Genomic DNA, 14,813 nt, shown 5'->3' on the forward strand with positions numbered 1-14,813 from the left:
AAGCTGCCAATGTCAAACAGGTGTTTCAAGAGTAATCCCCAAGTATTTACACTCCCAGCTTTTAAACCTGCACTTCATCATGTCTGCAAATATTCCAAAGCCATCTCACAATGGAGATCCATCTGGGAGTCATCTCAGAGCTGCAGATCAAATTGGTCAGACACAACCAACTGTTACTTTCCTCCTGATAAAGTTCATGTGCTTGGAAATCAGCGGAGAGCTCAGCCCCCGGGACTGTGGGTTAATGTACAGCATTCCAAGTAGAAAAGGTCATGGAAGCACTCTAGATAAAAACCATTAAAAGGGTTTCACTGACAAGATAATTGAGAGGAGACAAGGCACTGAGGTTAAGCATGTGTACATGGAATTATTCTGTCTCTGGCCATGTGCAAACAGCATGGAAATCCCGTGGAGTTTCTGACTGCCAGACTCCTGCTCCTAAATATAGATCTTCAGCACAGGCTTGGAAAAAAAGGCTCCTCTGGAGCTCCTGAGCTTTGAGGTGACAGCTTGCCTGTCTCAGGCTTGTGGAACTGCAGGTATCTTCCTCTAGGTGAGGATTTAGATGTTCCTTTAATGCACCAGCTTGAGGTGCTGAGCTGCACATCCCACGGGAGCAGTGGGGATGTGGAGCTGTAATTCCTCCTGGGAAGCCTTGCTGGTGTTCTGAGCTGTGCTCTGAACTGCAGTGGGTGCCTAGGAAAAGTGTCTGTCTAACACTACACATCTGAAAATCTGAATTCTGAAATTCAGCAGTGTGAGATTTGGCACTAACTGATGAGTTGGGCTTCTTGTGGCTGGGGAATGCCTCCTTCCTTTCCTGCATGGCTCTCACACAAAGATTTTATTTCTTTAATAAGAGCTGGGGACCAGGAGCCTCTGAGACAACTGCTAATTCCATCACCTTGTGAAATCATTTAAAAATAAAATAAAAGCAGTAGATAGCAAATGACATCTAAGCACGACAAAACCCCCCAGCCACTACAACTCCAACCTGCTTCTGCACAGGAGCAGCTGGGCCAAAACAGCCATGGGTGCTCCAAGGCTATCAGGAGTTTCCCAAAGGAAGTGACAAAGGATCTTTAAGATGTTTTTGCCAAGAAAACCCAAGGGAAAACTAAGGAAAATACCTTTTCACTGAGATAAAGAGAATGGTTGCAGAGGATACTCTGCAGTCAGGGATTCCTTTTTCAAGATTATTTCCTACATAAAGCAGGAAGCTTTCAGTTAACTGGGTTTCCTCTGGCTCTTCTACACATTTCTCTGATTCATCTCTTAGTGCCTGAGGAAGAAGCTGCTTTGGACCTGGCTGAACAGACTCCTCTTGCTTTTATCCTTTCCACACCATCAAGACTCACTAGTCTGGTAACTTTTACTCAGGAAGGGCTTTTGCTCAGACCTTCCTGTCCATGCACAACAAAGAAGGGAAAACAAAACAACATTCAAATACATGTTGAGATCTGTGAACTTTGGGACATAAGACTGGCTTTTGAGATATGCACCAAAAGAAAGACATGGCACTAAAAGCAGAAACAGAAGTGGTTAATGTCAATGGAGAGGCTAATGGAAGAAATGTCTCTACTTATAAACCTTGCCCTGCCTAAATCTAAGACATGGTGGGAGTTTTTCAAAGAGAAAGTTCAGAGATATTCACAGGGGTGAGATAAAAGGGACAGACCCAAAGTAAGGGGTGGAAGTTACTGCTTTATCAAATCAACCTGCAAAAAAGGCAAACATGCCCAACACTACAGAGCAGAGACAATATTGTCACCATGTAAAGATGTTTATACCTTTGTAAAGCTGTTCTTACATGAAAAGGTATTGGGAAACTTCAGGTTTTCATATGGCAATGAGAAGTCCTGCAGGACAATGCTTAAATAAGTAAAATTGCCCTTTGCAGAGGGCTGTCACAAATCCCTGTGAAAAGTAACATCAAAGCAAGGAACAGCTGGAGAAACCCTGATGAAGAAAGACCTATATATACAGAGCATCAAAGGATTAGGCTGAGTATCACTCTGAAAAGACTTTCAAGATTTTAGAGACAGTCAACCTGTCTGACCCTCGTGCTGGGATGTTCAGGGCTCTGCCAGTAAGTCCTGACATTTTATCTCACTGACATGCATCAGTTTCCCCCCAGTTCAGATCCATCAGCACCTCGTCAGCTTGGCTGTGTTTTGGAAGTTGGTGATTTTGGAGGAGCTTGGAGCAGCTGATTAGTTTTCAGTGGCTAAAGCAATGCCAGAGGACTAATAAGGGATTAATAGACTAGCTCCTGGTATAAATCCACAGCTTATATGGCCAGTCAATAGCCCCTATGACAAAGGTGCCAATATGCTGATGTGCTCCTGCCAATGGGCTGATCTGCTCCCGAGGTTCATTTCCTCCCAGGCTCTGCCTGCACTGCACATTGATGAGTATTTTTCATCTGCAGACAGACAGGTTCTTGCCAGCACAGCTCACATCATTTAATGCATGTCAGAGCAGAGGCAGTGGTGGTGTGGTACTAGGAAAGGGGGATGGATGGGAGTGTGTGTCTTTGACATTTATCTCTGCTCATATTAAAATCAGAATATGATTTACAAGGCAGTTTTACACATGGCTTTTTCTTACTCCTGCTAGTTTGGTTTAGGAAAAACATTCTGGAGCAAGAAACAGCCACTAGATTTCCCTGTCTTTTCTCAACTACAATAGACATAAAGAAGCAGAGATTTGGACAGTAGCACATTACCTATGGAGACTGGATATTAATTCAGATTCAAATTGTATTTATACCAACCAGTCTCCCTTTTCAGCTCTAAATGTAAAAAGACTTCAAACTCTTTTTAAAACAGGACATATGCCTTTGGTGAACTTAGCAAGGTTCATCAGGAAGTGGCAGCATCCTTGAGGTAGTTATTAACAGCTATTAGCAAATACCAATATGAAATAAATCAGAAATATCCAGTTTTTCTTCTATGTCTACCCAGCACTGAGGAATTACATGAAGCCAAAGAGGCCATTGCAGGTTGGCCTGAAGTCTAAGCACTCTTGCTGATTAACATGAATGCAGGACTGACTACACCTAATTTATAACGGAGGATTTATACCCTTATAAATGACAACAGACAGCCAATCAATAAAGGATGATAATAACTGCACATAATATCAGGGGAAATTAGAGTCAATTACAGGGTTTAAGAAAAAAGAGTGTGAAGTCCAAACCTGGGCCTTAATAGATGGAAGGTTAAGGTGCTATGATAGCTTAAAATGTGCAAATAAACAGGGTAATGAATTACAAGTATAATCACAAAAGGGATTCAAATTCTGTGGGCAAACCAATTCTCTGCAGAGCTTGGGTGTTTAAGTGGGATAGAAAACATTAATCCTGGCTGAATGAGAAGACTTCAAGAAAAACATTTCAAGGTCTGCTATAAATACTTCTAGAATGAGGTTGAGTGTGCCTAGGCTCCTCTGAACTATGAGACTTTACATGCCCTAAGACAAAATATAGATAGTTCTTTCCCCAGTGGTTGTGGTTAATTAGTGTTGCATATGAATAATCTGTTCTTAAAGATCTCCCTACACCTCAAACTGTATCTAATCATGTTATAACCTACTCCTAGTAACAATTAACAAACAACTACATCTTCTTCCCTGACTGAAAATTAACTGATGCACTGTAAATCTGCTGGTTTTTAAAACAGTATAATTGTTTTATGACCAACGAAGTAGAGCCCATGTACTGTCCAGTGCTCAGCATCCAGCACAACCCTGCAATTATGGGAATATATGGAAGCCTTAAGGACCTGGCACTTAATTATCCTACAGATTTTTATACCAATCTAGAGGTGTAAACATGCCTTACACTGGTTGTAAAAAGTAATTACATATCCTTTTGTTGGTGTAATTTATACTCTTCTTAAAGCACTTAGAAAAGTGTGGAGGAGCTGTAGCATAAAAATCAGGGTTTTAAAGATCATTTTATCTTCCCCTTTGAAAGTATATGCACCATTCCTGAAATGCTTCAGAACCCTTTCTCCACAGGTTGTATTTCTCTCTTGCAATTTATTCCATATTTCTAAAACAAGGTATTCTGTGATTATCAGAACTAATGCAGCTGGTTCTCTATCTCCTGTATTGCATATGCTGCATCTTGCATGATACAACCAATCCCTGCCAGATTTTCTCTAACTCTCCTGGCAGGGTGACCTCAGCCCCTGCCTGTCACAGGTCCCATAAATCCATTCCCCAGGACCCCAGCTCTCATCAGCATTTCTATTTATTACTTCTGCTGCAGCTGACTCTGACCTGCAAGTGTGCCAACACATCATCACAAGGGTCAACAAAACAGATATTTTTTTTACTTCACTCCCAGCTTTTCCTACAACAGAGATAGAGCAAAGACTTGGCTCTGATCAGGCACTTGAAATTTGCAGGTGCTCCTGCTCCAAGCTGCCTATCAAATTTGACAGAAATGACCATTGATTTCCCAGTTTCTAAGGTGGGATTGCCAGCAGCACATCCCCTGAGGAAGCTGTGGGATGATCAAGGAGATCCTGCTGGGGTTTGCTCACCTCCCTGCAGTGTGTACTCTGTCACGGGCCTGCTGAAGGCTCCCAGCCCAGCTCCATTGTAAGATGCCACCTGGATTTCATACTGGGTCCAAATGATCAGGTCTTTCACCAAGCAGTAGTTGATTTCTGCACTGGTGATGTTTTTGTACTGGTACTCTCCCGGGAGGCCGGCCAGGCGATACCTGCCATATGGGGAGAAGAATTAGCTGGTTAATGAGATGGTATCAATTAGAGAAAATATCCTGGCTGGCAAAACAGCTTCCTTTGTGAAGAGGCAATATGCAAAGTTTTACAGCAGAATTTTACCAAGAATAATGAAAAATAATCAGGAGGAACATAGCAACTCCTGATAAGACCATATCATGTTTGACTGCTATAGTATTTATAATCTGATCTCACTGCGATTACAGGCTCAGGGCTACACAAAACGGGTATTTTATCCTGTTTTATGGTTGCAGAAAAATTACAGCTTTTTAAATGTGGCTTGTCTAGTAAAAGCTGTGATTTAGTACAAAAAATAGCCCAGATGTGATTTTTATCAGAGTGCTGCTGTAAATCACCCTGAGAAATTGTTTTTTTTCCTTCACTTCTGAAATCTGAAAAGTAAGAGCTCAGAGGGCTCTGACCTCCTGGGATCTCAGCCACTGGCACCCCTGGCTTCCACCAGAATTTACTTCAGAGAATAATTAAAATAAGGATTGAATACAGTTGAGACTGAAGGGTTGGGTAAGCACTGGAGTTCCAGAAGAAGGGCTGTGTCAAACACAGGTGGGTGATAAATATCCTGAAACTCTTTCTGCTGAGACACAAGCAGCTGAAACACCAAATATATTTTCTCATGTAAAAACTGTATTCCAGAAAACAGAGCCCCTTTGATGTGTCTCTTCAGGCCAACAAACTACAGAGAAAAACTAAATTATAGAAAACAAACAAACCTTGCAAATCTGTGAATGTGAATAATACTGTTTGTTTTCCTTCCTTTAGGAAAGCGGTACAGTGGATGCTCACAATATACTAATTCACAAAAAATAAAAAAAAACAGAGGCCAAATAAGGGACACAAGGCATTACTATTCCATGAAAAAGACAAATATGGAAACATTTCTATTTTTATTCACCACACAACTTTTATACACTCTTACTCATCCTTTGCTTCACTGCAATCACCAAAAGTTTATTGACACAGAACAATTTCATTGACATCTTACAGACACATTTTAAATTCATCTAATAAAATTGGTGCAATGTTTATGACTAGACAAGTTCATGTGTTCAGCCAGAGATTTTTGTTCTAAAATCTTCCTATAAAGAGATCACTTCTTAATCACTGACATCTCTATTTTCTGCTGCTTGCCTGACCATCTCCAGCACACTTAACATTTGTAATGCTACACTGGTGTGATTCTATTTAGGAAATATAAATGGAAATAAAGAAATAGCAGCCCTCAGGTGAGTTTATTGAATGTCTTGCTCCCCCTTTCTCTCTGTCTCTCCTGTGCAGGGTGTGTGCTCCCTGGCAAGTCAGTTCTTAGCGCAGCAATGCTCTGTCTCCTGCCCAGCAGACAAGGTGCAAGTGCTCCTGTGATTTAATCTGTTATGCTGTTAGCATGGCAGACCCCTAAATGCAATATTGGCAGTGAGAAAAAGGGCAGAGGAAGGAGGCCAGTTCAGAAATGTCATGTCTTCATGATTTTTCTCACCATGGACTTTGATGGATACTCCACATGACTTGTGCAGTGCACCTTCACTTTTAAAGATCAGGTGTTCCATCAATTTAGCATCTTGCATGTCTTGAGCTTTGGGTCTGTGGGATGGCTGGTGCTTTTCACTCTGCTATCCCCTGATTCTGCAGAAATCAGTGCAGGAACACTGTTCTTCAGTGCATATTGCTGTGACCACACAATTCAACTGGGAAGAACAGCCTGGTTTATTACCTGGCTTTTATGTGATAATCTTAAATTCCTGTTGAATAAATGGTTTCTCTGTTCTGCTGTCAAGACAAAGCGGGAAGACACCAAAAATGCTCACAGATTAAGCATAATGAATATGAGCACTATTAAAATGGACAGAGATGTTCTAGCAAGGATCATGGATCAATTATGCAGATAAATACTGTAGAAAGTACCAAAGTTAAACATTATTGGAAATGCCAAATGGAGAAAACAGCACAGATTGGCAGAAGGAGGAGCCTATGGGATTGCTTTTTAAAGCACATTAAGTGTCAGAAAGACATGGCACTAAAAGCAGAAACAGAAGTGGTTAATGTCAGTGGAGGGGCTAATGGAAGAAATGTCTCTACTTGTAAACCTTGCCCATGACTTAATGCTGAGACTAGGAAAGACTTCCTGGGAATAACTGAGGAACTAATCTTCCCACTGAGGAGAGCAGTTTGAAGGCAAGAATTGCATAAAGAACGTTTGCACCCTTGGCAGATGGGAACCCAAGAGTCAGGACAAGGGTCTATCTGCAGGCAGAAGTTGAAGCACCTTTCCCCACTGATGGCTGACAAAACATTTTAAACTGAGTCCAGCCCTAAAACCTTGCACCAGCAGCACTTGCACAAGGGGCTGACCTCTGCTGAGGGGCTCTGTGCAGGTGACAGGGAGATGAACACACTCAACTCTGCCTGCAGACACAGGGAACTTCCCAGGGCCATTCTGGAAGCTCATCAACACTCTTAATATGACAAAAGCCTTTCCATCCAGGCCAGCAGAAGTAGGAGCTTGAACTGGATGTTGGCATTTAAACTGCAGCATTTAGTTATCTTTTACAGTTCTGGAGGACACTGTATTAAAAATATCAGCTGCCTGCCTACAGGAGGCTGTAAGCATCACTTGGAAATATGTCAAGGGCTGAGAGTTTTCCACAAAAAATGCCTCCCTCACTAGAGGTGTGGCCCTAGCTGGCTGCTAGCACTGCAGGATGTGGAGGATGCCAAATGAGCAGTAATCTGTAGTGGAATTGAGTAGGAGTGATTACTGAGTCCCAAAAAATCACCTAAAGGAAATGCTCTGCAAAGTCTCTCAAGTGGCAACATCCTTTCCAACACAATGAATCCTGGGTAAGCTGCCAGACTGGATGGGTGCAGGATTCCCAGTTACCTGCCTGAATGTGTTTCTCATTAATAAATACATACAGGGCTGAAAGGACCTTACTCAACTGGCTGATTTTCAAAACCAAACCAAGGTCTGCCATGAAGCATCTGACCTGTCATTCCCTCTCTCCATTTTGTTTGGCACAAAATTGAAGTTTATTGATTCTTTTGCTGCTCCTCCATAGGCAGGAGTCCTGTTGTGTCTTTGATAAATTTAATTAACCTTTCGAGCAGGGAGCTGAGCTTGTAATAAGCAAATATACATCTGCATAGGCTGCACTGTACCAGCCTCCCATGTGAACACTTGCATTACTTAGAGATTCACTTTCCTTTGAAAATGGAATAAAAGGATTCTGTGAGTCTCCACAGGTCCTTTGGAACAGCTGATGGAGCCCTCAGACTCTGTAGGACAGACAGGCCAGAATTTAAGTGGCTGCACCTTTGTGACTCCTTGAAGAGTTGGTGTTTTCTCATATTTAACAAACCAGTGCAGCCTGAGCATTTGCATACAATAACTAATATCTTTAATTCAATTAGAGATAGCTTTTATTGCACTCTCAAGTCACACCATTTGAACTCCCTTGTGCACATCTGGATTTCCCAGGTTAAGAAAGGACTTACCTTAGGATGTAGCCATGAAGAACCCCATTGTGCTCACTCTCAGGAGGAGGCTGCCACTGGACCATGATGGACTGATTGGTTCTCCCACTGGCCACAATGTTTTTAGGGGGGGCACTGGGGGGCTCCTCAGGTAGCATCAACCTAAGTACAAAAGAATGTGATGGACATGGGTGTTGAAAGAAATCAAAAATAAGAATTTATTTCCTGTATCCACTCCAAGTGAACCACTCTTTTATCACAGTCTGATGACCAGAAAGAAATATAATGCTGATCAAACTGCTGAAGACATGCATGAAACAGTTACAACAAATCAACATAATAGGAAATCAGTTAAGCAAGCAACAAGACAGACAGCTGAGGTAACCCTATTCTCTTGGAATCACCCAGGCTGCTACAACTCTTTAAAAAGATTACAAGCCTGAATGAGTAAGAGCTCAGGTCCAGTGTCTGTGACTCCTTCCAAATTGTTTCTTTCAGCTCTTTCAATATTTTTCATATCAAACTCCTACATTTTGAAAAAGCCATTTAGAGTTCAGCTGTTCTGCAATTCAAGCTTGCAGCAAGCTTTGGTTCACAGAAGAAGGGGGATGCATTTGAAACTGAATATGATGAAGCCATCCTTCTCTGTCACATCTGGGTAAATTCCAGCAGTGACATTGCCATGGCAGGGTGAGAGCTGTGCTCCTGCCTGGCCTAACTGCTGGGGCTTAACATAAGAGCAAAATGTAATTTCCAAGATTCTGCTCAACTGATACTCTGGAGTATGAGTACACTTCTTTCATGATGTGCTGAGCTCCTGCATCCCACAAATGCCATAATCCCCAACTCCTGCCAGCTGCAGAGACCTGGGAAGTGGCAACTTCTCCATCTCCCAATCATTGCGCAAAAGATTATTTTATTCCTTGACTCCCAAGCAGCATTTTCCCCTCCCCAGGTCTCTGTCCCTTCAGCACACAGACACTGGCTGTCATTACCTGCTGGTCTCGGTGCTGTAGCGCCCCTTGCCCACCTGGTTGACTGCACACACCCTAAACTGGTAGGTCCTGGCTGGGGTGAGGCCACTCACAGTGACACCGGTCATCTTCGGGTCAAGGTTTGACAGGTGAACCTTCCAGGGAGAATCTGTTGGAAAAATTAACATGGGAAAAAAAAGAAAAAAAGATGAAAGTGCCTGTCAAAAGCCCTGCAGAAGCGAGAAAATGTGTCTGACTGCTCAGAGCTCTCGGTGCTTGCTTCCCTCAGAGGAACTTTGGGAAGAAGTTTCTTTTCACCAGAAGAAACCTTCCTGTCAGCCCACACGGTTATGCAGATTGCACATTTGTCTACTGGAAAGTGATGCTGCACATGTCATGGCATAATAAATAAAAACTATATTCATTAACATTTTAATAAAAGAGGAAACAAGCATGATAAAGACAGATGGGCTGTGTATTTCACAACCCATCTGTTTGGCAGGCCATCACACCACCACACCCATCAGTGGCTCTGGTGGAAGGATTGTAATGAAATTCACAGTCAGTTTGGAATATCTTCCTACCCAGCTTGCAAGCAGGTGTAGAAGCGTGACTCCCTCTGCCAAATCAGCCCTTTGCTGCAAGACCTGAGAAAGCTTCAGCTGCTGATTCTACGTGCCTGCAGTCTTATTTTTTTTTTCTAGTGATATTATTCAGCATGGAATCTAATTGTCCTAGGAAGATTCCCTGGTAGAAAGCCCTGGCAGCACTCTAAACCCCTCACTGTCAGTTCACATTCTTGCCATATCAAGCTCCTCTGATGCCTAAATTACATTTACAAGTTTTTAAAGAGGTCAGAAATGAAACATGTTGAAAATTAAATATTCTGACTTCTTCTCTCCATAGCCTGGTGTCACATATTCTCCCTGATGTCATGACTGAAATAGTCAGGGAGAGGTGACATTTGGTCTGCGTTGCAACAGTACAGCAACGGAATCAGCCAATTTGAAGATTTGTTCAGTTTTTAAATAATACCAGCTGTTTTCATGCTCCCTGCTCAAAATTACTAACACTTCTGGAAATTGCTGAGGAGCTCGCTGTAGATTTTGGCAACGTTATCTGTGCATGTTGCTCATCAGAAGTGCATCGTGGCTCCTGGCAGGTCACCTCAACGTCTGCCTGAGAATGAAGATGAGATGTCCCAAACGTGGAAGGCTGCTAAACTTCACACCAAGACAGAAGCCACTCATTTTGTGCTTTTCTGGCAGATTCCTTAGCAAGTGTAAGTCCTCTAGGGTGTGATGCCAGTTGGGCTATAAACACTGCATCTTCAAATTACTCCAAATGTATTTATTCCAGTAAGGGCCTTGCCAGAACGAAGTCTTTTTTAACAGGAAAACTGACACAGCAGAATACTGGGAATGCTGGAGAGGGACATTTGCACAGCAGTGAAGCTCTGTCCTTGCCAATTGTTGATTTACCAACAGCCACTTTGGCTGCAAGATCTTGATGCCAATTTATCTTAGCTGAACATTGGATTTCTTTTAGAGACCCCTCAGAGGAAGCACACCTGTGCCATCTAGAAAAGCGTTGCTTAGGAGTTTTTTGCACCTTAGTTCCTTCTGAATTTGCACAGGCTTCCCTTGAGACTTCCCAAACAGCCTTGTTACAGGCAGAGTGCACAGCAACAAATCAAGGGAAGCTGGAGTTAAGGTATGGCTGACCTAGTGCACTGCCTGAAGGAACTTCCTGAGGAAAATGGAAGAGGGGAGTGAAATACCCTTGTATGAGCTACTTGGGCAGTGGTCCGTTTCCTAGAGCATTTTATTTGTTTACTGCCAGTGTAAACACCACCTGAGAGTGCTTAACCCAAGCAGCTCAATGTAGTGAGCAGTTTGATTCAACAACAGGCCCTATTAATCTCCTCAGCACCTTGGGGCTTTGCTCTGTTTATATGCTGCATCTGTAGAATACTTTATTAATTCTTTTTCCTCTCCTGGTGGAAGATAAAAGATCTGGCAGGAAGAGAGATTAAACTGGAAACTAATATAAACGAAGCCTATTCATCTCCTGGGCACTCTGATTCAGAGAGGAGGGCGGTTCAGGGAGCATTTGCTCACTCCTGGAGCACTGGATACACTGAGTCTGCAGAGTATCTTTAAAATTTAAATGTCAAGTCTTCTCTTTTTTTTTAAATCAATAAACAAAACACTCAAAAAAAATGGATCTCCCTCTTTAGATACACACAACCAACCCCAGGATTGTGCAGAAGCTCTTTTCACCGTGGCAAAGAGCAATTCTGACAAGGGAAACATGCCATAAAATTTTTAATGGCGCCTCTCCTGTCCTCCAGGGATGGCTGTCACTCACCTGTCCCAGGAAGCCTGGACAAGCTCCATGGTGACAAAAGACTTGCCAGGTCAAACTATTAAAAAGGTCTCTGTTAGACTGAACAGACTCTGCTAATCCTTCATTTAACTTAAGCTGCCCAGAACATACTCTGGGCTCTGCTGCTCTTCCCCTGTAATTGCTGCTGTCTGAACAACTTCCATGTTGAGCTGTCTGTCGTCTTACAAATATTGGCCATTCTGAATTAACTCTGATTGCCTCTCCAGCTTAATTTATTGCAAATGAAGAATCTCGCAGGCTGTTCTCTGGTTTACAATGTCATTTTGGGGTTTTAGAAATGACATTTTATTTTCTGTCATGAATTTTTGGATACGCTTGTGATGCATTCAATAACTCTGGCTATGTGCCAAGAGGCACGTCTTCTCTATTTCCCTGTCTACCCTACAGTTCATGCATTAATTGCAATTTCCCCAAATTCATTTCTAATTTGATATTACCAATCAGATCTACTGCAGAAAGCTGATTTTTGCAGGTCTGGAACACATTTCCATCTCTTTCCTTCTCCAGGGGGTTTTGCATAGATGGCAGCATAGGAATTTGCTGTACTGCTGGAATACACTGAATTCATCTTTCAAACCTTTGTAGCGATATGATATTGCAAAAAATCCAAATGAAAGCTAAATGGTTCACCCTTTGTTTGGTAGGACCTATACAATGTCTAGCAGTGGCCTGAAAAAAAGTATCTTTTAAAATTATCTTATATAGATCTGAATCACAGTCATAGTGACAATGCAGTTTTACTTTGATTTTTGCAAAGATTTATCAATGAGTTCAATATTTTCCACCTGAATATTCCTACTGAATTAAGGATGACAATTCATAGGTTTTAGTTAAGCATGTAGAGATGCTTTCCACTGGAGCATTTATTATCTCCTCACTGGCACAACATGATGATTCTGAGTTATATCATCACCTCACACAGCACAGATATCCCAGAATACAATAAAACAAAAATGGGCTTTTATCTTAATTGTTCTCAGCAGAATTCTACAAGTCTTAATTCATTTCTTCAGTTAAAAGACTATTCAGAATATTTTTTTGATAAATTCCTCCAGTCGAAACCTCTTTGGAATAAAATAAACATATCCCCTCCTAACTCCATGAAGACACTTCATCGGAATTCTGAGGTAAATTGCAATGGGGCTAAACAGGTCATGAAACATCCAAAATTATATTAGTGCAAATGACAGCAATGCATAGTACTATTTATTTGAAAATCCTATTTCAAATCAAGGTTCACATTCTTGGCTCTGTGTGGGCAGGAATACTTAATGACTGTGTTTCCTTGGAACTGTGTTTTTCAAATTAGATTATAAATTTGCCCCCAAATGTTTAAGGCCATATGTCTCAAGTCACCCACAGACACAGTCTACTGTGAATACTCATATTTTGAGAATTATTGCATTGTGCCAAATACATTAATTTTAAAAATTAGGTGGCTAGAATCGTTCATATTCCCAGCAATTTATGTGCACGATCTGCCACTGTTTTCTTCCCTCTAATTAAAATGAGGGTTTTGTATCTCTTTACTGAATTGATATTAATGAAAAGGAGTTCTAATCCATGCCAGGTGGAGTGACACGCCTCCCTCTAATGCAGCTGGTAATTAAACCCCTGAAATTTATACTCGTTATTTTGAATCCTCTTCAGCTATTTCTCTGCAGCAGACACTGTTATGTATTCATTGATGGTAAGTGCTTCAAAACCTACCATGGGTACTAAAGCTGTGAGAAAGTTATCCAAAACAAAACAGCTAAAAAAAGCAACAAAACAAGGCTACTTTTCAGCACCTGTAACCAAAACACTCAAACTCCAAACATTCAAACTCCATAGAACTAAGAACAAAATCTGCAAAGCGTTGCTGACTGGAAAATAAACCATAATTCTGGTGTCCCTCCTTCACATTTGAAAGTGAAGGGGGACTGGGATGGGAGGCACATTGCTCTGCTGTGGCAGTGACAGAGCTCATGGAGGGTGTTCCCTGTCCCCCTGACAGTCAGTCCTTCTGCAGCACAAACCCCAAACAGAAATTGTCTTTGAAAAGCAAAGAGAGTTTCTGCAGAGCCATATCAGGCCAAGCTCTACCTACACAACATCAAATGCCACCTTTGTTCACAAACAGTGCTTGGGATGGCTGGGAACAAAGGGAAGGTGATGGTTTCCAGAGGAGCAGGAGGTCTGGAGAACCTAAATATTAACCACACACTGCTGAGATCAAAATAACCCCGAAAAACAATCACTTCAGGAAAATAGAAAGCAAAACAAGCCAGCGTCAGTGTGCAGATGTTTCAGTCAGTGTTCCAAACCAAAGCCACTGCTGACATTGCTGTACTGCTCTGTGTATATGGAACAAGAGGGCACAGCAACAGTGGAATATCCAAGGGCTCAGATTCTTCCCTGTTCTACTTCTGTGGGCAATCATTTACACATTGCACATATAAGCAAAGTAAAGAAAGACAAAAATTTAAAGGAGAGCAAGACCTGGGATATGTCTGGGAGTTAAGATGCTCAGGTCACAACAAAGCTGGCCTGTTTGCAGCTTTGAGATGTGGCAGGACACAGACCTGTGCTTTGGGACAATGAGACTCTCTCAGTGGCAGACTGCAATGACAGCAGCCAAAATTATTTGATCTGTCACAGAGTGAGCAGTGGTTCACAGGACCCTGTGGTGTTCTCAGGGACTGTGTGCATGCTTTCCAGAGAACTACTGTTGATTTTGGCTGAGCCTTTGACAAATTTCAGTAAATTAATTCTAAAATGATGGCACATCTACCCCATTCCTGTACAACTGCAAAGCATCCTTGGTAGAAAGGACTTGAAGACCTTCCAAACTCCTCCATGACAAAATAAAGATGATGGAATGAGATGATCTTCAAGGTCTCTTCCAACTGAAACAATTCCATAATTCTCCTGGCATTGAAAGAGCTGCCTTTTCTTTTAGGGACTTGTCCCAGTCCATGCAGCCCACTGCAGGATCCAAGTGCACGTGTTCTGCCACCTCTGTGCTGTCTCTGTGTAAATACAGCTCTAGGACCTTTCCATCATGTTCCCAGACTGGGACTTCACTAACTTGTCATCAACAAAGCCACTGGGAAACAAGGAGCAGAAGGGAAACATCCTTGGGCAAAAGATTAGAGAGGGAAAAGAAGAAGAAAAACAGCCAATTACTGGCCTGTAGCTATGG

At 42.0% G+C, this 14,813-nt stretch overlaps 1 protein-coding gene across 1 annotated transcript in view; it reads right to left on the bottom strand.

Moving 5' to 3' along the window:
* Positions 1-14,813, bottom strand: part of SDK1 (sidekick cell adhesion molecule 1) — a 387,816-nt gene that overhangs the window by 114,125 nt on the left and 258,878 nt on the right. Inside the window, exons 16-18 of the mRNA XM_005420447.3 lie at positions 9,242-9,389; positions 8,268-8,408; positions 4,554-4,735 (exon numbers count right to left, since the gene is read on the bottom strand). Of these exons, the coding sequence (XP_005420504.2) occupies positions 4,554-4,735; positions 8,268-8,408; positions 9,242-9,389 (471 nt within the window). The remainder of the gene's footprint in view (positions 1-4,553; positions 4,736-8,267; positions 8,409-9,241; positions 9,390-14,813) is intronic.

Source organism: Geospiza fortis, unplaced genomic scaffold (genome assembly GCF_000277835.1).
Source record: "Geospiza fortis unplaced genomic scaffold, GeoFor_1.0 scaffold237, whole genome shotgun sequence".
NCBI lineage: Eukaryota > Metazoa > Chordata > Aves > Passeriformes > Thraupidae > Geospiza > Geospiza fortis.